The 23,202-nt window shown below is 37.8% G+C and overlaps 1 protein-coding gene across 7 annotated transcripts in view; it reads left to right on the forward strand.

The window, feature by feature from the left end:
• Positions 1 to 1,731: 1,731 nt before the first annotated feature.
• Positions 1,732 to 23,202, forward strand: part of tcaim (T cell activation inhibitor, mitochondrial) — a 31,541-nt gene continuing 10,070 nt past the window's right edge. For 2 of the 7 annotated variants that reach the window (XM_088013618.1, XM_088013623.1), the window contains exons 1-2: positions 1,778 to 1,921; positions 18,871 to 18,978. In XM_088013618.1, coding sequence (XP_087869744.1) covers positions 18,908 to 18,978 — 71 coding nt within the window. In that variant the 5' untranslated portion in view covers positions 1,778 to 1,921; positions 18,871 to 18,907. The other 5 variants (XM_088013619.1, XM_088013620.1, XM_088013621.1 and 2 more) reach the window with 5 other exon arrangements.

Here is a 23,202-nt window from a genome sequence, read left to right on the forward strand (position 1 = left end):
GTGTTTAGAGAAGCTGCTGGTAGAAATGAGAGAGCCTGAACAGCACAATGACATAACTGAAGCACTGGCCTTTCAGCAGCACCACACTATTCCTGTGCTAATCCTGCCCACTGTCACTGAGCACTATTCACTCACAAGTAGTTTACCACACGGGTTCAGACAAAAGCACAGAACCACGTGCTTAACATAAAATACACAAAATCAGCATTGATACTTAAGAAATATTATTGTAAAGAAAATATGAGGAGCATAAAATGATATTTCTATTAGTGCCAATTTTACAGCTTCATTTGTTACAGTTTGCACACTGTGACAAAGATTATTTTCTTGAAACTAGAGGTATTATTTCCAAACAACACCTGAAATAGTTCAAACTACAATTTAATGATTAACTAATAATTTAGTCATGAGGGTTCTGGTTGGCAGTGGGCTGGTAGAATTTGAGATCAAGGCACTCTGAACAGAGAGCACTGTGGAGCAGACAGAGTCTTGAGACCGGGCTGAGCAAATGCAGAGATTCACCATTCATGGACAACATTCGAGTATGGATGTAAAGCACATGGAGCACCAGCAAAGTCTACATTACAAATTGCTAGTTGATTATATGGCATTATGAGTATGTAGAGCAATTAAGACCACTTCCATCAATGCTATTTTAGTAGAGACTAATACGAATCTATGAGTCAAGGAGAGTAAAAACTACAACTTATCACATAAAACTGAAAAGCAGCGAAGAAAAAAACCTTTAAAAAAGCAAACTAACTAAAGGATTACCTGGAATACTCCAGGTATAAAAAGAATAGGTTTGGGTGAACAGGATATGAATGGGTGAAAACATATGGGTTGGTTAACAAGACATTCTCAAATAATAATCGGTGGTAGGAGTTTGCCCCACAACCAGCGAGTTGCTGGTTTGATCCCCGCTCCACCCGCCTCTGTCGTTGTGTTCTTGGGCAAGATGTTTCACACCTTGCCTGCCATGGTGCCTTTAGTTCAGCGGTGGTGGCGAAGTATTAGCAACAAGGTAGAGCTGTAACAAATGCAAGTGTTTCCCAACCCTGGTCCTCAAGGCTCACTGCCCTGCATGTTTTAGGTACTGTATTTCCTTGCTTCAGTCCAGCTGATTTCAATCAATGACTGATTGAGAGACGTTTTCTGACCTGCAATCAATTGAATTAGGCACAAAAAAGTGGGGAAACATGTAGGACAGTGTGCCTTGAGGACCAGGGTTGGCCATAGTTTTAAATCATTTTTTATGACCTGAGACTATCTTAAAAGGGGTTAGCCAGTAAACATAGCTAGTAAGCTAGTTTTATGTAGTTAAACCAATATAGACACGTCATATCTGGACAGAATTATTATATCTACTAATCAAACATTATAGAAACCTGCTTGGGATTAGTGAAACCGTTATCCTACTCGTGAAAACTCATGAAATTGGATTTGAAAACCTTTTTTTTTTTTTTTCCATTAGTAAAATAAGTTTTTATTTACTTAAAATTATTCTAAAGCAATTAAAACGTGCACATTATGTGCTCTCTTTTTAATGTATTTGTTTAATGTTATTGTGTAGAGTAGTCTCAATGTTTGTAGCCCATTGGTGGTTGTCATTAGTATATCACATATGTACTGTTTTGTATTCGGTGTCTCAATAAAGATAAAAAAAACAACTACAGATCATGGGGTTACATACTCATGTACAGTAGGTGGCGGTATGCACCTATGAAGTTGTTTGCCATCCGCCAAGAAGAAGAAGGAAATCAACAAGGAGGTAAACAAACAATTCTTCGAGGAGACGTTGGGTTGGTTTTTAGTTTGATAAGCTCTCATACTGATGTATTGATGATCTATAACGACAGTTAAAAGACACAGAAAAGGCTGAAGAAATGAAGGCATGATTTGTAGGTGCTGACACTTTCAGGTATGGAACCGCTGGCTGTTGAATGAGCTGAATGGTTTGTTTTGGCTAGTTAAGGTGACAACTGACATCACAAGACAAGCTGTTTAAGGTCGGTGTGTGACATCAGCAGAGGTTAAAATGAACTGGCAAGAATCTGTCCCATTTTCAAAATGCCGTCTAATGAAAATAGTCAGATAAAAATTACCCTAAAAATAAGCAAACCACTTGCAAAACGTCGTTGTTGTACCTATTAAGACGTAATGGTTGTTAAAATTACCTGAGTCCTGGACTGCTAGCGCTGAACCGAGGCAAAGTGCAACTCTTCTAGATCAGTCTGTAAGGTTACGTTTGGTTTTGGTGTCATTTTTGACGCGCTGAAGTTATTCGTAACAGTTTGAATATATTCCGCTTCATTTAATGAAATTTCACTACTTTAAAATCTGCGATCAGCCATATTTTAAATCTTCATTCTATTTTTTAAGACTTAGAAAAGTAAAAATTTTAGGATCGTTTATGCCATAAACTTTATGGCATAAAACCACATTAGGAGAGATTTACTCTATAGTTTTAAATCATTTTTTATGACCTGAGACTATATTAAAAGGGGTTAGCTAGTTTTATGTAGTTAAACCAATATGGACACGTACGGTGGCCCTGAGGTGCAAAGCAGAACAACTTTAACGAAGCACAATTACAAATTACAAAAACACAACAACATTAAGAAAAACACAACGACATTAAGAAAACGGAAAAGGTAGGTCCCAGTGGGAGACCTAAGAAATCGCTGATTGGACTACAGCTCGTTTTACTTCTGAACCGGAAGTTTTTCTGGAGACCCTTTTCACAGTGATGTCAGACAATGGGCGCTGTAACTCGAAGAGGTGTATCTTTACTTCTGGTGTGATTTTGCCTCGGAAAACCTCACTGAAAAATTCACGGATATCTTAAGGATATACTAAAAGGTAAGGTTAATTACAACAGCATTCAAGTGTTAGCCGTTATTACTCATCGTCAATCCACCATTCTCTAACTGTATATATAATAAACAGCCTCCGATCGGAGAATAAATCAGCTAGCAGTAGCTTTAGCCACAGTTGGGAACAGATATACACCGCTGTCTGTCAGTGCTGTAATGTTTAGAGGTTCACTTTCTGCATTAACTTTAATAAAACAGTATTTAAGTGTTAGCCGTTATCAGTCGTTGTCAATTTACCATTCTCCAACTGTATTTAAAGGAACCAGCCTCGGATCGGAGAGTAAACCAGCTAGCAGCAGCTTGAGGGGGCGTTTACACAACAACGATCCAACAAAAACGGAAGTTTTGTTCCTTTTTTGTTGGATGTTTACACGAAAACGTTCTAATTACGATCTGTGTTTACACAGTAATGGCACATATCGAAAACGTGTAATGCTCTCGCTGCGCCTAGTTGGTGCTAGGTTCTTTGAAACTGAGTGCGCATGTGTTTAAAAATAAGTTCTACTTGAAGGCATGTGGATTCGTGTTTCCCTATCAGGTACCGTTCTCCCATAGATTGGGAGAAAACACGCATTGTGTGGTCTGATTAGGGCGCATGCAGTTGGAAAAAGTGGGATAACTTTGCTGCAACACCTTTTTTGAGCTTTCACGGTGTCCGTAGCGGGCCCCGGACTGGAAGCTGTTTATTGTTTTAAAAAAAAACTAAACTAAACCAAACTACCCAGATAGCACATGATGTTAAATCAACGTTGAAAAATAGTTAGAATCATTGATTTTTGGTTGAAGTCGACAAAGGACGGTGGATCAACCATCAAACAACCATCCAATCAAACCGTTGAAACTGTGTCATTGAATCAATGTTGTTTTGTGGTTGAAATCTAATGACTGAAATGCTGATGTCTGATCAACATCTGATCAATATTGAATCAATGTCAGATGTATTGCCGCACCCCTTCCCCTCCTCTCCTCCTCATCAGAGCTCTGGGTCAGAGGATTTTATTACTGAGTGGGGGTTATCACATTTAAATTAACCACTGCAGAGGATAGTCGGTGGTGATTCCTTTCTGTACATTTTCTTACTTGTTCATAACAATTCTCACTGACTGTGTGTGTGTGATATATTGACACAAAAACATCTACAACTTACTACAAGGAGTGGAGGGGTCCACCCCCACCGTTTACATGAGTGGGATGTCCCAAACACACAGCTGCTTCGCTGTTGGCTTGTTGGAAAATATGTTAATTCAATGTTGAATTATCATCACAAAGGTTGCATGTTTGGTTGAGGTCGACAACTGATGGTGGATCAACTATAAAACAACCATTCAATTCTAGCCAATTAACTAATGTTGAAACTGTGTCATTGAATCAATGTTGTTTTGTGGTTGACATCAAATAAATGAAATGCCAACGTCGAATCCAGTGTGTTTCAGCACTGGTCCTCCAGGCCCTACAAGTTTTAGGCATTTCCCTAATTCAACACACATGATATTAATTGACGTCTGATTAACGGGGTTTTGCTGAACTGAAAAAACGCAGGTCAGTTTGATTGACGTCAAGGTTTGGGGAAGAACTACCCAGATAGCACACAATGTTAATTCAATGTTGAATTATGATCACAAAGGCTGCATGTATGGTTCAGGTCAACGACAGAAGCTGGATCAACCATCAAACAACCATTCAATTCTAGCCAATTAACATTCATTGATTGAAATGCCACATCGAATCCAGTGTTTTTCAGCACTGGCACCAGGCACACTGCCCTGCAAGTTTTAGCCATTTCCCTAATTCAGCACACATGATTTTAATTAACATTTGATTAACAAGGTTTTGCTGAACTGAAAGCATGCAGGTCAGTTTGCCTTGAGGATAAGGTTTGGGGAAAAACTAGTAATCAAAGTGTTCAGGTGTTTTTTGCACCCCTCACCACCGCCTGCCATTCAAACGCCCAACCCCCTTCCCTCCACCTGCCAAAAACACACACACACCTCTTTCCCCCCACCTGGGCCCATCTACCCCTCAATCGGGTGAAACAACTTTAATTTTAAGTGAGGGTTTTTCATTTTTTAAAAGATTGTTTTGGCTAGTGGCCTTTATTTGATAGTTAATTGACAGGAAGGTGGGTAATGAGAGAAGGGGGGTAATGCAGCAAAGGTTGCCAAGGTCAGGAATTGAACCTGTGACAGCTGTGTTGAGGACTGAGTCCTTGATTGTGGTTTGTGCTTAACCCCTGCGCCACCACAGCACAACCCCTTTTAGGTGAGGGTTAATCACGTTTTAACTTAAGCACTATGTGTTGACAACACTGAGTTGTGATTCCGTTCTGTACCCAGATTCACTAGCGGAACAAGTCAGCGTTGGGCCGGGGGGCGGGGCTAATTACCGGACCCCTAACGAATTACCGGACCCCTAACGAATCACCAGGCCCCTGACGTTTATCGCCTGCGCTACCAGAAACTGTTGAGCGAGGGGCGGGGAGGTTGGTCTGCGTCTTTTGGTTGATCTTTACCCAGGAAACACATCGGCTAAACCGTGAGTGAAACGGTCACTGGGACTGACTAGTATATATTCCATTGAGGGAAAGTAACTTTAACATTAAATAGACCTTTCTCAACAGGCGGTAGACTTTCTCAGTCTATAATCAGATATTTAAGCCCCCCCCCCATAGCTCTGCGCCTGCCCAGATTGCACATGATGGCAATTCAACATTGAATTAACATCTTTTGCCAACAAGCCAACAGCGAAGTGGCTGTGTGTTTGGGACATCCCACTCATGTAAATGGTGGGGGTGGACCGCTCCACTCCTTGTAGTAAGTTGTAGATGTTTTTGTGTCAATATATCACACTCAAATGGTCAGTAGGACTTTTTTATGAAAAAGAAAGAAAATGTACAGAAATGAATCTTCACCCACTATCCTTTACAGAGGTTAATTTAGAATGTAATACCCCCACTCACTAATAAAATGCTCTGACCCAGAGCTCTGATGAGGAGGAGAGGAGGGGAAGGGGTGTGGCAAAAGAGCTGACATTGATTCAACATTGATTCAACATTGATTCAACATTGATCAGTCGTTGATCAGACATTAGCATTTCATTCATTAAATTTCAACCACAAAACAACATTGATTCAATGACACAGTTTCAGCATCGGTTACTTGGCTGGAGGTGGATGGTTGTTTGATGGTTGATCAACCGTCAGTTGTTGACCTCAACCAAAAATCAACCATTCTGACTATAATTCAACGTTTATTTACCGTTGTGTGCAATCTGGGCAGTTTGTTGCAGCCCTCATCACCTCCTCATCTCCCCCTACTCCCTCCCAAACCTCCCCCACCCAGCCGCTCCTCCCAACCTTCTCCTCTTTACCCCCTCTCATCCCTTCTTCCCTCCCCCTCCTTGAGCTCTGGGTCAGAACATTTTATTACTAGGTGGGGGTTAATCATGTTTCAAATTAAGCACTACATGTTGAGAACAGTGGGTTGTGATTTCTTTCTGTACATTTTCTTACTTGTCTGTAAATATTATTACTGACTGTGCATAATGTGTTGACACAAAAACATCTACAAGTCTGTACTAGGAGTTGTACAGTCCACCTCCCCGATTTTACACTTGTGGTTTGTCCCAACCAAACAGCCACTTTGCTGCTGGCTTGTTTGCTACCGGCTTCTGAATTGAATTCTCCTCTGAGCACTTTTATGGTAAGTTTTTCAATATTACTTTGATCTTAAATGTGTTTATTGAAAAATAAGGGCATTGTTTTGTGCCCATAGTAATCCTGGTTATTTTGGGGCAAAACGGATATTTTTAATAATTGAGGTCATGTCTCCTTTTGTATTATTTTCATCCTACCCACCACTCCAGGCCTAAGTATGAAATCCTGCGAGATTTTGTGGGATTTGAGTTTTTAAAATAGGGCGGGGCCTATTGTTTGGTCTGGGAGAACATGTGGTGGACAAGAAAGTGTAAGGCTGGCTGGTCCAGGTGGGCTTTAAATTGTTGTGATAGTAATCACTTGTTTTTAACTTTTTATTATGATATGCTTAGGGACGTGCTTAAATGAGCCTCTGTACCAGAACAGCTGAGTTGGATGATTACATGACCGTCTGCAGCCATCAAGAAGTGCAGAAGGTTGTTAATCATCCACAGATTCAATCCAGGTGAGGCAGAAGGGAAACACTTAACATGTAAGGCAGGTGAAACACTGAACTAAACCTGCTAATGACTGATTCAGTCTGTTGATCCTTGGATTGGTAACTGGTTAAATTGAACTGGACTATTGTTACTTGTGTGGGATCTTTATTAGCATATAGACACTTTTTAAGGAATTTAATCAACTTATTTGGAAATATTTGTAGTTGATGGAAGATTGAACCAGCTATTTGATGGAAGTTTATTCTGTATAAATTATAATTTTTCCAACTACACTATAAATCACCTTTTGTTCGATTTATTTGTCTCTGGTGTGTTAAATAAACCTGATCCTCCCTGAGTTTTATTGTTAGGTTTTCTGATAAACAGCCCTTTATTTTAAATATTGATTTAATATCAATATCGTAAATCATACACTATACTGCAGCTTGATGGGTAAATGTAGTTGTATATGTAAACATTAAGATAAATATTAATGAGAGATTAAGATATTAATTTAACAGTGAGTGTACATGGGGAACTATATGGTTTGTATTTGTTCTCAGACTTGTAACCAGTACACTGTTTAATCTTTCATTGTGTTTCAGAACTTTTCAAATGTTTATCATATTTCTAACTGGCACCTTCCTCACTTTTATTTTTTTCAGCTGTTGCTCTGCAGTTTGACCGAAAGCTGACTCTTGAGGACTGCAGCAAAATTGTCAAGAAGTGGCTTCATTATGCGCCAGAATGAGAGGAAGACATCGCAAGGAATCAAAGTGACGCCAACCAGAGTCAAACTGGGGTTACCACAACTTGTACTGTTTCCCTACTTCATACAGTACAAAGCTTAACTTCATGGACTCTGTTCTTCTGTGGACAACAGACTTGTTTTGACAGTCAAAAAGGAATCAAATATGTTTAAAGATCTGTCCCTCTTTTCTTAAATAAAATGTTAAATCAAACCCATGTTGTCATTTTTAAACTTTTGTACACAGTTTACCCATCATCTGCCAATAATACAGTGTTTAACACCAGTGAAGAAACTTTTAGTGGCATGTTATGATGTAGACCTATCAGACGTAACATGTACATAAATCCTTAGCTTTCATTCAATATAAAAACAACCCAAATCTGCATGTACATCCACAGTCAAATGAGTGTTGAATCAACATTGATTCAATGTAGAATTAACACAAATATGCATGCAGATCCACGTTCAGATGATGGTTGAATCACCATTGATTCCTAACTTATTCAATGTAGAATCAACACAAATCTGCATGTACATCCACAGTCAAATGAGTGTTGAATCAACATTGATTCAATGTAGAATTAACACAAATATGCATGCAGATCCACGTTCAGATGATGGTTGAATCACCATTGATTCCTAACTTATTCAATGTAGAATCAACACAAATATGCATGCAGATCCACGTTCAGATGATGGTTGAATCAACATTGATATAATGTCAGCTTTGGTTGAAACCCTAATGTTGATTCAACATACAAGTCACCGACCACTTTCAATGTTGTTTCAATGTCAGCATTCAACGTTGATTCAATGTTTCTGGCTGACATTGATTCAATGTTCTTTCAATCATTCTGTGCTATCTGGGGAACCGACTGAGTTGAGTAAAGCTGTTGGATGCAGGTAATGATAGCTAAAAGATGACTAGCTAATATCAATACAGCACGTTAAGATTGTAAATAAGTAGCCTGTATGCTATTGATGTTGTCTATGTTCAGCTACGTAGACTCATTTTGCCCCCCCAAAATAAGTCGATGCCCCCCCCTGTGTCTGGAGCCGGGGCTGGTCCGTAGTTCAAACAGCCGTGTATTTTGCCACCTGGGCGGTGCGGAGCGGTGAAGAGACGCTGAGGGAACCGTATCTGATGGGGAAACAGTAACACCAGTATTGTGAGTAGTTTCTTCTTCTGTGGATTGTAGGAAGTAGCTATGTTTTGTGTCATACTATGCATGAGCTGGGGATTCTCTGGAAGAAAAGATCCGTTCTCTCGGTTTACACGACAACGGAAAACGGTACGTTTCAGAAACATCGCACTCTGGAACCCGTTTTCAATCTGTGCCGTTGTCAGAGAAAACATTCGGTGGTTTTGTGTAAATGCGCACTACAAACGCAACAAAACTCTTCCGTTTTCCTCCGAAATCGTTGTCGTGTAAACGGGGCCTTAGCCACAGTTAGGAACATATATACACCGCTGCCTGTCAGTGCTGTATTAAGTTTCACTAAAATCACTGACATCTTCCAACAGTTGTTTAGAAAAGCATTTTAAATATTGACTTAAGCGCTATCTGCCAAATAATTTACATATTCTGATGTGATTCATAATTTCTCATATTGTTTTCTCAACAGTAACCTACCTAACAACATACCATATCTGGGATGGTCTTGTTCCTCTGTCCATGGCAGGTTCAGTCAATCAGCTGTGGGACATCTGCTGCCTAGTCAAACTATCATGAGCCTTTTGATTTAAAAGGAGACAAACCAGTAAAGAGCCTCCCTGCTCCTGCAAGTCACACTTCTTGGATGAACACTCAATACTGCAGCTGTGTTAGAAATGAAATCTTTGTGTATCTATCCTTTAATTAATATCTGTATGTATCTGTAAAAACTATTGTAAATAGCTTCTCTTTAGTAATCTACATATGTGCAACTTTTACATTTAAATTGCTTCTTTTTGTAAATTTTACACATCTGGCAACGAAGTATGTGGAGGAGAGGAAATGCTAAAATTAAAGCTGCCATTGTGGAACAAAGACATAAGGTTTGTGGCCGTTTCTTGCAAACATCTATGTAATAATTATATTAAACACTGTACATGGATTCATATATATATATATATATATATATATATATATATATATATATATATATATATATATATTACATTACACAAACATAATTAACACAGTTAACAATTTAAGTCATTGACAGAGAAAATTTATTTACAAAAGGTATATCAATTTTATTTCAACATTATGTACTCAGGGTTTACAATTTAAGAAGACATCCATGTAGGGTCCTTGGCGTCTGCAGTGAACTGGTGGGTGACAGAGCCAATGGTAAACTGTGGTGAGCAGTTTGAAGCAGAAGTCCCACCATGTGATCCACAGGGTTTTCCCAGCTGAGCACAAACTTCATGCACTTTGTTTCCACAGGCACCACAGCAGAATCAAGTGTAACCTGTTAAAAGGGATATAAAGGTGTTATTCCTATATTATCAATTTTCTACTGCCAAGTCTACAACCGCAGGAAAACAAAGTAAAAGAAATGTATCCTTCTAATCATAACCTTTGATAAATATTCATTGGAGAAATGTGAAGTTAATGAGCTAATATATATTGTTATGGCCACTCTTGCATCATAATAAAGTCCAAAAAACAAAAATGCAAGAGTAGTCTTTTAGGAGGTTTTCAACTCACTCAAAGAAAAAATGAAAAGCACTCGCAGAGACTTCTCCTGTTTGAAAGGGGTTTCTTTTACTTATAAAAGTAACAAAAAATAATGTCTGAGTTGACTTCAAATATAAACGTTAATTTGTGGTACAAAAACCTTTTCACTCCTCACTCCTCCACCAAACAATCAGATCAACCCCAGCAGCTGCTTCTGCCTGCTAATCACTGCAGGAGGCTGACTGACAAGGAAGAGGGTCTAAGCAAAATAAATACATAAATATACAATAGATCTATTATTCACATAACCTAGATCTGCGAAAATTAATTTAGCAAAAAATAAATTAATCTAATGCTTAATTACACTCCAATCGGAGGCTGGTTCCATTAAATACAGTTGGAGAATGACTGATAACGGCTAACACTTAAATACTGTTTTATTAAAGTTAATACAGAAAGTGAACCTCTAAACGTTACAGCACTGACAGACAGCGGTGTATATATGTTCCCAACTGTGGCTAAAGCTACTGCTAGCTGGTTTATTCTCCGATCGGAGGCTGTTTATTATATATACAGTTAGAGAATGGTGGATTGACGATGAGTAATAACGGCTAACACGTAAATGCTGTTGTAATTAACCTTACCTTTTAGTATATCCTTAAAATAATGAGTATCCGTGAATTTTTCAGTCAGGTTTCCCGAGGCAAAATCACACCAGAAGTAAAGATCTTTTTTTTAATCAAACTTTATTTAAACAAGGTAAATACAAACAAGAAAGGCAAATACATGAAAATATTGAAACAATAACTGAAATAGCAACAAGGGGATTTATGTTAGGATTGACATAGATTGATGGGCAATTCCATTAAAAATTCAGTCAGGAATTCAAATGACCCAATACATTTAAGAGATTTCGAATATAATTGGAATTCAAATAAAAAAAAGTTTAAAAACTGTAGATGATTTCAGCATTCTTTGTTTATGAATAAAAAATTTTGCCAAACAAAATATTATGTTACAACATAGCTCCATTGTTTTGTTTTTCAATAATACTCCAAAGGTTACCATATCTCTCGAAATAGATTCAGGAAGTACAATTTTTGATTTGATCCACCTTTCTAAGCAATTCCAAAATATTTTGGTGTGACTGCAGTCATAGAGGACATGGTCTATTGTTTCAACATCACTTTCACAAAATGAGCATCTATTGTCATCGATATTAAAGTGATTTCTTAGAAGTTCTTTTGAGGGGTAAATTGCATTAAAAATTTTAAAGTGTGTTTCTTTAGCTTTTGGTTGAATGGGGAGTTTTAAATAAAGAGTTCTCAACCTTTCAATTGATTTTTTTATCAAACTTGCAAAGAATGTCATTTTTATTTATTTTCCCAGGGAATAAAGTCTCATTTAAAAAGTTTCTAATTGTGTGGTTATTGAATTTTGGATCAGTGAGTGATATTCCATTAATAAATAAATTGGGTAATTGTGGGGTCATCGGATAATATGTAATTATATTTTTGAACTGATTGATAAATTGTTTTGGTAAGGCATTATATAATTTGTAAACTCAACTTTTGGGGGAAAGAAGTGATATTTGGCACAGAATTGTTCGTAGTTTAACATGCAACCATTAACATCCATTAAGTGTATAATAGACCAGATATTCTTTTCCATCCAATCTTTGTAAAATAAGGATTTATTGCGATGTAGTATGAATCTGTTATTCCATATGATAGAGCCGTGTGGCGAGTAATTATGTACATAGAGCAATTTCCAGTCCAGTAACACTTGTTTATGGAACTCTGATAGTTTAATGGCCAATTTATGAATATTGAAATCAGCTAGAAGAACAAGTTTTAGACCACCTATTTTGTTAAAAATATAATTAGGTACACAATACCAAAATAATTGGGAATTTTTAATCCAGGATTTTAACCAATTAACCTTAAGAGTACCATTAAGACATTCAAAGTCAATTACTTTCAGACCGCCATCTTTGATTTCTTTGATCATATGACCTTTACATAAGTAGTGTGGCCTGTTTCTCCAAATAAAGTTCATGTTCATTTGGTTAATAGTTTTAGTTAAGCTATTTGGGACAGCAGAGCTGCAGGTTGAATATATTAATCTTGATAAACTTTCCATTTTTGATAAGTAAATTCGTCCTAAAATAGAAAAGTCTTGTTGGAGCCATAAGTTAAGTTTGGATTTACATTCTTTAATCTTGTTTTCAATATTTAAGGTTGATTCTTGGTTTTTGGTTATAACAGTTCCCAAGTATTTAATATCAGATTTGATTTGAATGCTAGATATTTCTTTTAGGGAAGTGTCATGAATAGCCATAAGCTCATTTTTTTAAGTTTAGCATTAGACCTGAAGCCTCTGAAAAAAGTTTAATTTTATCAATTACAATTGAAACTTGCTTGTAATTTTTTAAGAAAACGGTGGTGTCATCTGCTAACTGGCTAATGATTAATTCTGTACCAAAAACATCTAATTTCTCAATGTCTTCACAGTTTTTAAGATAGATTGCTAACATCTCTGCAACTAAATTAAAGAGATATGGGGAAATGGGACACCCTTGAGGAATTCCAACATTAATGTTAAACCTATCTGTGTAATACTTATTAACTGCCCTTAGGCAGTATTACACAACTATTTATGTTTTGATATAGGTCTTTAATTAAGTTAATGAAGTTTGCTCCAAAGCCTAGATGTTCAAGAACTGAGAATAAGAATCTGTGTTCCACCGAGTCAAAGGCTTTATAAAAGTCAAGGAAAAGAATAAAGCCATCATCTTTAATCATGTCTCTATATTCAATCAGGTCCTTTACCAGTCTAATGTTGTTGTGGATTGATCTTCCTTTTAAGAAGCCACACTGCGATTCAGCAATAATGTTTGAGATTCCTGTTTGGAGACGCATGGTAAATATGTATTTTAGTAATTTATAATCTGAATTTCTGAGTGTAATTGGTCTTCTACTCTCAATAAATCTGGGGTCCTTGTCTGGTTTGGGGATACAAATAATAATTCCTTGTTTCATTGTAGTAGGTATAGTATGATTTTTAAAAATTTCTGTAAAAACTTGATGTAGTAAATATTTTATGTCTTCCCAAAAGTGTTTATAAAAGTTTCCTGTGAGTCCATCTGGACCTGGTGCTTTGTTTAATGATAAGCGATTAACAGCCTTATCAAGTTCTTCTATCATAATATTGTTGTCACAAGTTTGTTTGAAATGATCTTCTACTTTAGGGATAAATGTTTCAATTTTTTAAAAAAAGGTAAGATTTTTGTTCTGAGAATTTGGAGGTATACAAGTTGTTATAGAATTTAAAAATCTCTGTTGATATTAAGATTGTTATTGGTTTCAACATTACCTACTATTAAGGAGTTGATAGAATTTTGTTGTCTTCTTTTTTCCAAGTTACAAAAGTAAGCAGGGTTCTTTTCTCCTTCCTCTATCCATCTCGCTCTTGATCTAACAAAAGCTCCTTTAGCCCTTTGAATATATATTTCATCTAGTTTAGGTTGGAGGAGTTGTACTTTTTGTCTGTCTTCAATTGAGGGGTTGGGTTTATTGCAATATATGTTAAGTTGTATAATATCAAGTTCTTTTTTTGGAGTTCTTTTTTAATTTGTTTACTGAATGAGATAGAAAATTGTCTTACCTTGTACTTTAGGAATTCCCATTTTTGAACAGGACTATTTAGTTCTTCAGAGTCCTTAATATTTTGGATAAGTTCTTTGATTTTTTGGCAGTAAGTGTCATTTTTAAGAAGACTGTAGTTAAATTTCCAATATTTACTTGCACCCGCTTTCCAGTTTTGAGGTTTCATTTGTAAGGAAATAAGGCAATGGTCAGTCAACAGTGCAGCAGAAATATCTGAGTTGATTTCATTGGTTAGTAATTCATTTGTTAAAAGCCAGTGATCAAGTCTTGATTTGCTCTTTGAACCAGACCATGAAAATTTTATACAATTGGGATTAAGGTGACGCCACACGTCAACTAGATTTTGTTTATTACAAAAATTGTTAAATATTTTGTTTGGGTGACTTGAGTTATATTTAGAAGGCCACTTATCATAAAATTCATCTGGAACAAGGTTGAGATCTCCACCAATTATAACATTGTTTGTTGAGAAAGATGATTTTAGCTGGTCTAGATTTAAGGCTATTTCTTCTAGCAATAATTTGTTTTGGTTTAGATTATTATAACCATATATGTTTAATAAAATAAGAATTAAGTTATCTAAACAGACAGTGAGAGATAACCAGTGGCCATTTTCATCCATTTTATTTGAGATAATCTGACCCTGGAAGTTTTTTAAAAGAATAGCGACCCCTGCTGATCTTGAAGAGCCATGACAAAAATAAGCTTCATCTCCCCATTGTTTAGACCAAAAGATGTCATCTTCTTGTTTCAAATGAGTTTCCTGTAGGAATATATTTGCATTTTTCCCTTTACAAAATAAAAATAAACTTTTCCTTTTAGTTAAATCTCGCAGGCCCCTTGCATTAACAGAAATAAGAGAGAGTTTACTTTTCAAGTTAAACATTAAAGATTAACAAAATAAAGTAAAATTGAACAGTATTGAATGGGTTTTACCTGAGAGGAAATTGAACTTTAGGTAGCAAAAGCTCCTGAACTAATAAAATTATCTGAGTCAGAAATTATCATGAATTGCTATTGTGCCCCTAAGGAGTAACTAGTTGTCCGTTGATAAAGGCATATGGACATTTGAACACCGCCTTTATCCCAGCTTATCCTTTATCCGTGCTTGCTCTACTTTGGGCCACACAGCCAGTCGTGCTTCACGGTCTTCTTTGGTGAGGTCTTCAGAGAAACGGATGTTGAGCTCCCTGCAGACGGGGTGTTGTTTAGTGGATCGCCAGAGTTCATCCCTGAAGATCCGACCTGTAAACTGCACAATGATCTGCCATGAGCGGTTGGTGTTGTTCGGGCCAAGACGGTGCACAGTGTCGAGAATAATGTCCAACTTCTCTTTCCAGTGTGGCATAATCTGCTTAATGAGATTCGTGATTTTCTGTCTTGTGTCTTCCTCCTTTTCCTCTTTTAAGCCGTTGATGCGCAGATTCCATCTTCTTTTATAGCGCTCTGATTCTGCCGCTTTCCTTTTAAAATCTTGGACCTTCTTTGTCAGCACAGCATTTGTGGTTTTAAGTTGTCCAATCTCATCTTCCATCTTTTTATTTTTATTTTTACAATCTTGGATTTCAGCGCTGTTGAACTCCACCGCTTTAGCAATGTTTGCAATAGAGAGCGTGTTTTGTTTCAGTTCTTCTCCAAAGTTCAGCATCATTTTCTGTAGATTTTCAACTGCTTCTAAGATCTTGGCATTGGAACTAACCTGCTCGTCTCCCTTTGTCTTCTTGTGTGGTACTGGGGTCTTGCACGGTGAAGTTGGGGCATTTTTAGTCCCTTTGGCATCTGCGTCCGAGCAGTAGTCGTGAGTTAGCAGAGCTTTGTTAGCTTTGTTGTTAGCCGTGACCGTTGTTGTTTTACTCTTGCTTGTAGTTAATTTCCCGTTATCACTAGATGTTTTAAGTTATTATTAGTTCACCATGATACTCCTTGGTGTCAAATCCGGACTTCCATAAATGTACTATTATTTTTTTAGGAGCTTGCTACCCGGAGCTCATTACTACGCGTCCGCTCTCTCCGCCATCTTGCCGCCCTCCCCAGAAGTAAAGATACACCTCTTCGAGTTACAGCGCCCATTGTCTGACATCACTGTGAAAAGGGTCTCCAGAAAAACTTCCAGTTCAGAAGTAAAACGAGCTGTAGTCCAATCAGCGATTTCTTAGGTCTCCCACTGGGACCTACCTTTTCCGTTTTGTTAATGTTGTGTTTTCGATAATGTTGTAGTGTTTTGCACCTCAGGGCCACCGTAGACACGTCATATCTGGACAGAATTATTATATCTACTAATAAAACATTATAGAAACCTGCTTGGGAGCAGGTTTCATTAAAGATTAACGATGTTGTATGAGTTGTATGAGTAGGTATGAGTAGGTCATGAGACCTACTCATGAAAACTCGTGAAATTGGATTTAAAAACCTGTTGTTTTTTTGTTTTTGTTTTTTTAGTTTGAGATATATATTTTTTTTGTTTCTTGTGAACTCATGCTACTAATAATACTAGTACTTAATAATAATGGCTACTAGTATTTTAGTTGAATCATTGCAAAACGGTTTTTGCCTCCAATAAATCTCATGGTGTTCTCTGGTATTAATGTCTCTAAATAAATTAGGATATATATGGCATAAAAATATTTTTTTTTTCAACCGTATTATAAAAGTAGAATGGTTGGGTGTGCTGTGGTGGCACAGGGGTTAAGCACAACCCACATATGGAGGCCTTAGTCCTCGACGCAGCTGTCGCAGGTTTGATTCCCAGCCTTGGCGAGCTTTGCTGCCTGTCTTCCCCCTTCTCTCATTACCCACTTTCCTGTCAATTAACTATCAAATGAAGGCTCTAGAACAAAAAAAATATTTAAAAAAAAGTAGAATGGTTATTGATGTAGAAGGTGTGCACTCCACCCATCAATATGGTTATCATCCAGCCATCATTTTTATAGACCTGCTAACTCTGTGTAAGAACAAGGTAGGGCTGGCTATTCCTGACAGAGTGGATGAAGATGCTGGGTTTACCCCAGACAGGTCCATCACAGGGCAAAGCAGAGATAAGCAGAGGTGTCCTCACCATCAGGGTGATTCAGAGTGATCAATAAACCTGACATGCATGGTATTGGACTGTGGAAGACCCTTTGCACGGTCTGGGCTAGGATAAACCCAGGACCTCCTTGTTCCAAGGTAACCGTGCTTACAGCTGTGCCTGTTTGCAACCCAAGTGTTATCAAAAAAGAATAAAATGTATGATTAGTTTATTTACTTTTGAGGTCTCATAACTCTAGCATAAAGTCTGAAATATGTCAGGAAACAGAGATGGGCAGAAGAAGTAAAAGAAATCCTCCAAAAGGTGAGATAAAAGAGCTGCATACCCTGGAAAGAGAAATCTAAAATCCAGAATGGCGTAGTCATTACAACAATGACAAAATGAACAAAACCCGAATATTTTCAGTTTGTTGTTATTTCAAAGCTTCTGTTTGGAGAAATGCAGCCAGCTTTGAACTTTTGGCTGGAAGTCATTCAAAAGGTAAGGGTGCTAAAATAATAATAATAATAATAATAATAATAATAATAATAATAATAATAATAAAGGTTTAAAAAGTACAAATTAGTATATACAGTTAAGGTCAGAATTATTAATCCCCTTGATGAAATCACACAAAACTTATACTTTCATGGAAACAATTATAATAAAAACTATTCATACTTTTATTGATTCTAAATGAACAAAGACAAAATCTCCACAAAGTTTTATAAGTAGATTTTTCTGATGTGCTGAATTCTAACAAGAAAACTGAAAAATGACAATGCCACGTTATTAGCAGTGCTCTGCTTTCTTTGCTTCCAAGGTAAATCTGACCGTTCAGCTAGCTTTAAAACCACCTGAACAAGTTAACTATTTCTACCTATTTCAGCCTACATCTCAGCCTTGTAACTCACACCACACCTGAGTATCCAATCAGCATTGACCCTTACATAGTTGGAAGGACAAGGCATTACTCTGATTCTTCTGGTAAGAAGCAAATTCATCATTCAAAAAGAAAAAAAAATAGTCTGGACTTAAAAAAGAGGATAGTAGACAATTATGAGGGTGAAACCACCAGGTGTTTGCTAACTGCTGCTGGTTGGAGCTGAGTGGTGGAGCAGCGGCGGAGGGCTCTGTGAGGTGGAAGCTGGGATGCTGCAGCTCTGAGGAGGAGCTACGTCTGGGTCCAACCAGGAATTTTGCATAGGTGAACAATTACCATGGGAGATTAAATGATTTCTAACGCTTTTAACACTTCATTGGAAACAAGCCTTACTGCAGGCAATGAGGGCCAAGCTCTGACACTGGTTACAGCCTGTATTGAAAGACCTGGTACCCCATACTCCTGGAGTACCCCCCCACACTCAACCAAGTCCACAAGGCACATGTAAGCTGGTTGGTTGAACAGAATTTCTAATTCTGTACAGAATTTCTTCTGCAAAGAAGTGGAATTCTTCTTTGCAGTTCCAACAATTGTGTGAAAATAAATTCTTCATTTACTTTCTTGCATTTGTTTCGCATGTTTACGCTAGCCTACTTAAAATGACATATCAATAATTGTAAAAGTTTTGGCCAGCATTTTGCAATTATTTGTGGTGAAATTAAGTCAAATTCTAACTGCAGTTTTTATTTCCTGGTGTAGGATCCTAGAGAAGCTCAGCCTACTAAACACGGTTCTCAGTCAGACGTTTGCACCAGTTGATCTAAAATCCAGTTGATTTTGAACACTAGCTTCTGTTAAATCTTGAGACACTTGTGGATGTCGTTTCAGGTATTTGACAGATGCAGATAACTCTGAGTCAGGACTCATGACCTGGTTACAAGTTCATCTGTGCCCATCAGTGATGTCTGTGACCGCCCTCCTGCGATGCACCACTAGGTAATACTTAGTATGGTTTTAGATTCTCTCCAGGAAATCAGCATTGTTTCAAAATCCAGACTCTGACATTGAATAAACAGTGAGAAAGAGAAAGACATTTTGAAAATGATTTAAAAAGATAAAAGCATTAAAACCCCTTTTAGGATTTCAGTTAAACGTCATTTAACTGGGGCTCTAACCCTCTGGGACTTTAGTCAAAAACACCGTTTGACAAGGACTCCAACCTCTAGGTTTTTAGTTGAAACGCCGTCAACTGGGACTCTAAACCCCGTAGGACTTTAGATAAACGTCATTTAACAAGGATTCTCACACCCCTAGATATAGATTCGTTGAACTGGGGCGTTTTCCGGGGGGCTTTACATAGACAGTGTGAAAGAGAAATAAAAAGAAGTTAATAACTAGATGAAAAGTAAAGATAAGAACATTAAAAACATCGAAGACATCAAAACCCACACTCTAACCCTAATTTAGCCATAAGCAACTCTAAACAGGTTTTAAGTTGAGATTTAAAGGCACTCAGTGTTTCAGCTGTTTTACAGTTTTCTGGAAGTTTGTTCCAAATCTGTGGTGCATAGAAACTGAATGCTGCTTCTCCTCGTTTGGTTCTGGTTCTGGATGCAGAGCAGAACCAGAACCAGAAGACCTGAGGGGTCTAGACGGTTGGTACAGCAATAACAGATCTTTAAGGTATTGTGGTGCTAAACCGTTCAGTGATTTATAAACTAACAACAGTATTTTAAAGTCTATCCTCTGAGCTACAGGGAGCCAGTGTAGGGACTTTAAAACTGGTGTTATGTGCTCTATCATCCTGGTTTTAGTGAGAACACCAGCAGCAGCATCTGGATCAGCTGCAGCTGTTTGATTGATTTATTAGTCAGACCTGTGAAGACGCTGTTGCAGTAATCAATGCGGCTAAAGATAAACGCATGGATGAGTTTCTCTAGATCTCGCTGAGACATCAGTCCTCTAATCCTGGAGATGTTCTTCAGGTGATAGAAGGCCGACTTTGTGACTGTCTTAATGTGGCTCTGAAGGTTCAGGTCAGAGTCCATCACTACTCCCAGGTTTCGGGCAGATCGCTGGTTTTCAGTTGTAATAACTGAAGCTGAGCATTGATTCTAGTTCGCTCTTCTTTAGGTCCAAAGATAATAACTTCAGTTTTGTTTCTGTTCAGCTGGAGAAAGTTTTGGCACATCCACACATTTATCTGTTCTAAGCATCTATTCAGTGACTGGATGGGTTCAGAGTCACCTGGTGACGTCTTAGGATTGAACCTTGGGGTACCCCACATGTGACCTTTGACCTCTCTGATGAGAAGTTTCCGATTGAAACAAAGAAATCCCTGTTCTTTATGTAAGATTCAAACCAGTTGAGCACTGGACCGGAGAGTCCGACCCTCCAGTCGATTCAGTAAAATTTCATGGTCAACAGTGTCAAAAGCTGCACTGAGGTCCAACAGAACCAGCACTGTGGTTCTCCCACAGTCTGTATTTATATGGATATCATTGAACACTTTGACTAGGCCAGTCTCCGTGCTGTGGTGAGACCGGAAACCAGACTGGAAGGAGTCAAAGCGGTTGGTTATTGTTAGGAAGTTAGTTAATTGTTTAAAAACTGCTTTTTCAATAACTTTGCTGATGAATGGGAGGTCAGAGGTCAGAGGTCGGCCTGTAATTCTGCAGTAGTGATTTGTCCAGATTGTTCTTTTTTATCAGTGGTTTGATAACTGCTGTTTTCAAAGCCTGGGGGAAAACACCTGAAGAGAGCGATGAGTTACTATTTGGATCAGATCATTAGCAACGACAGGCAGGACTTTCTTAAAGAAATGTGTGGGTAGGACATCCAGACAGCAGGAACTGGAGCTTAATTGACTTATAATTTCTTCTAGGGTTTTATAATGAAGTAGTTGAAATTGGGTCATTTTTCCTGCATTTGTTTTGTTTGGGGACAGCATTGGTACTGGGTTTGGAGTGGATGTGCAGATTAATCCACCCTTCTGCTTCAGTTGACCTGTTGAGAAATGGACTCCATTAGATTCCTGAAGATATTCTGTTGTTTGTGGCATCTTGATATTAGCATGATGCTAAAGGTGTAATATGGAACTTTTTAAAAAAAATGTTTCTTTTTTACATATTTGTCAAAATTTTCATTATTTTGTGACAGGATAGCATGAGACAGATAATCATCTCCCTATGGTCCTGCTGTCATTTGCAGAAATAGACTACTCTGTCAGAAACAACCAATCAGAGACAGGAATTTGGTCTTAGCGCTGTCAATCATACCTGTGTATCTGCTGCCCACAATTTCCCTCTTGCTCGTTGCTATGCTACAGCTGGTTCACCACAATGGAACCTGTCATGAATGCTAAAGCTAATTAGCATGACCACCGATGACAGTTTTCCAGTAATGGTAAGTTGTTTCTTTGCCATTAACAGACCGAGCAGGTAGTATGTGAATGTGATTGACAAAGCTAAATTACTCCTCCTGGTTCTGATTGGTGGTTTATCAAAGGGGGGATGTCTGGTAGCACAGGGAGGAGGTGGATGAGCTCTTTTTTTTTTAATCTGTCATACTACACTGTCACAACATGGTAACAGTTTGAACAAATTTAAAAAAAAATTAAAAAAAGTTTTATAACAGTTAAATACTCCAGATTTGATTTCTTTAGTAATTTGAGCTAAAGTAGTTAATCTGTGTGGTCAGGCCGTACGACCAGCCTTCGCTCCCCACATGCATCACTGAGCTTTGTACATAAATTGGACAGGTGGGTCCAATTTGCTTTGGACCCACCTGTAAATTAAGGTCCTTTGAAACAATTCCCATATTATGCCCTAAATCTTTGGTCAACATTAATTTCTATATTTATTTTATATTCTAGATTCTAGAATGGACTAAAACTTACATTTAATGTGGTCTTCTCCTTTAGACGTTATTTAACCAGGATAAAAAATTTTGAGATCAAAGATCTCCTTTGCAAGTGTCGTGACAATCATGCTGCTAAAACCTAAAACAGTTGTTTACAAAACCAAACAATATCAATAACATTTAATTTAATAAAGAATGTAAAGAAGATATGTGTGTATCAAGCATGTCCTGCTTGATGATTGTATGTAAGCCACACACCTTCTGGATTTGATCTTTGTAAGTCTCTCCTTTACAGATGATGCCAAACCACAGTATGCAAATGATTGTATGAGTATGCTGAGATTGCACCACTGCAATCTCAGTTGTAGATAGTGTTCAATAGCTTCTTAGCACACCCCACTTTTTATTTTAGGCTAAGATTTCATATGTATCTGTCTGGATGGCCTGAAGACTTCTCTGATTGCCTGTGTCTGGTTGGAAGAAAAGTTGTTGAAGTCATTATCTTAATGGAATGTGCCAACCAGTAAGCCTTATAAATCCCTACATTTCAGTTTGCCAACATTTTGAAATCATAAATCTTTTGTCAAATAAGAATTCACCAAGTCCATATTGTGTCAAATCATTTCTGTAATGAAAAAAGAAGTGTGCTTTGAGTTTTCCTTAGACTTGAGGCTTTGTAGTAGGGTGTAAGTCTGGTACAGGACATTGGTCGGATTGAGGGGTCCGGTCTAAGCAGCACCACAGGAGCCCGCTCAGCCTGCTCTGAATAGGGGGACTCAACTGGTCCAGGGCCTGGCAGTGAAAGCCTGCTGCTCCGTCCCTGCCTCTGGGAAAAAACAACGACTCATTCTGTATGCCCCTATGACCTCCAACTTTTAAAAGGTTGAAACACACTTGAGTCAAATGAATTATTTACCTTTCCGCTTACTGTCAAGTTCTACAGCAGAGGAACCTGAAGAGCCATATTTCTGAAACCTTTTAAAACTGCTTCAACACACCTGAAACAAATGAATGGCTCATTATTGGGCCTCTGCAAAACCTAAAGAGACGGTGAGGTGGAAATGAAGCCATCTGATTCCAGTGCTTTGGAGCAGGAAGTCATCTAATAATTGAAAAACATGGGAATAGGGTTCCTGATTTAAAGTAAGCATTCAAGCAGAAAAACAGCTCATCTATTAGGTAGGTAAGGTAAGGTCATTTTATTTATACAGCACATTTTCAGCAACAAGGGAATTTAAAGTGCTTTTCATGAATTAAAAGGAAATACAAACAAAATAACAAACCAAAGGAAAGAAGAAGAAAAAGAGCAAAGGAAGAAAAATAATCTTATGTTGATCTAAAGTATGTAAACTAGATGCT

This window comes from Poecilia mexicana, unplaced genomic scaffold (genome assembly GCF_051168715.1).
Source record: "Poecilia mexicana isolate PSO_F unplaced genomic scaffold, ASM5116871v1 scaffold_16, whole genome shotgun sequence".
Taxonomy (NCBI): Eukaryota; Metazoa; Chordata; class Actinopteri; order Cyprinodontiformes; family Poeciliidae; genus Poecilia; species Poecilia mexicana.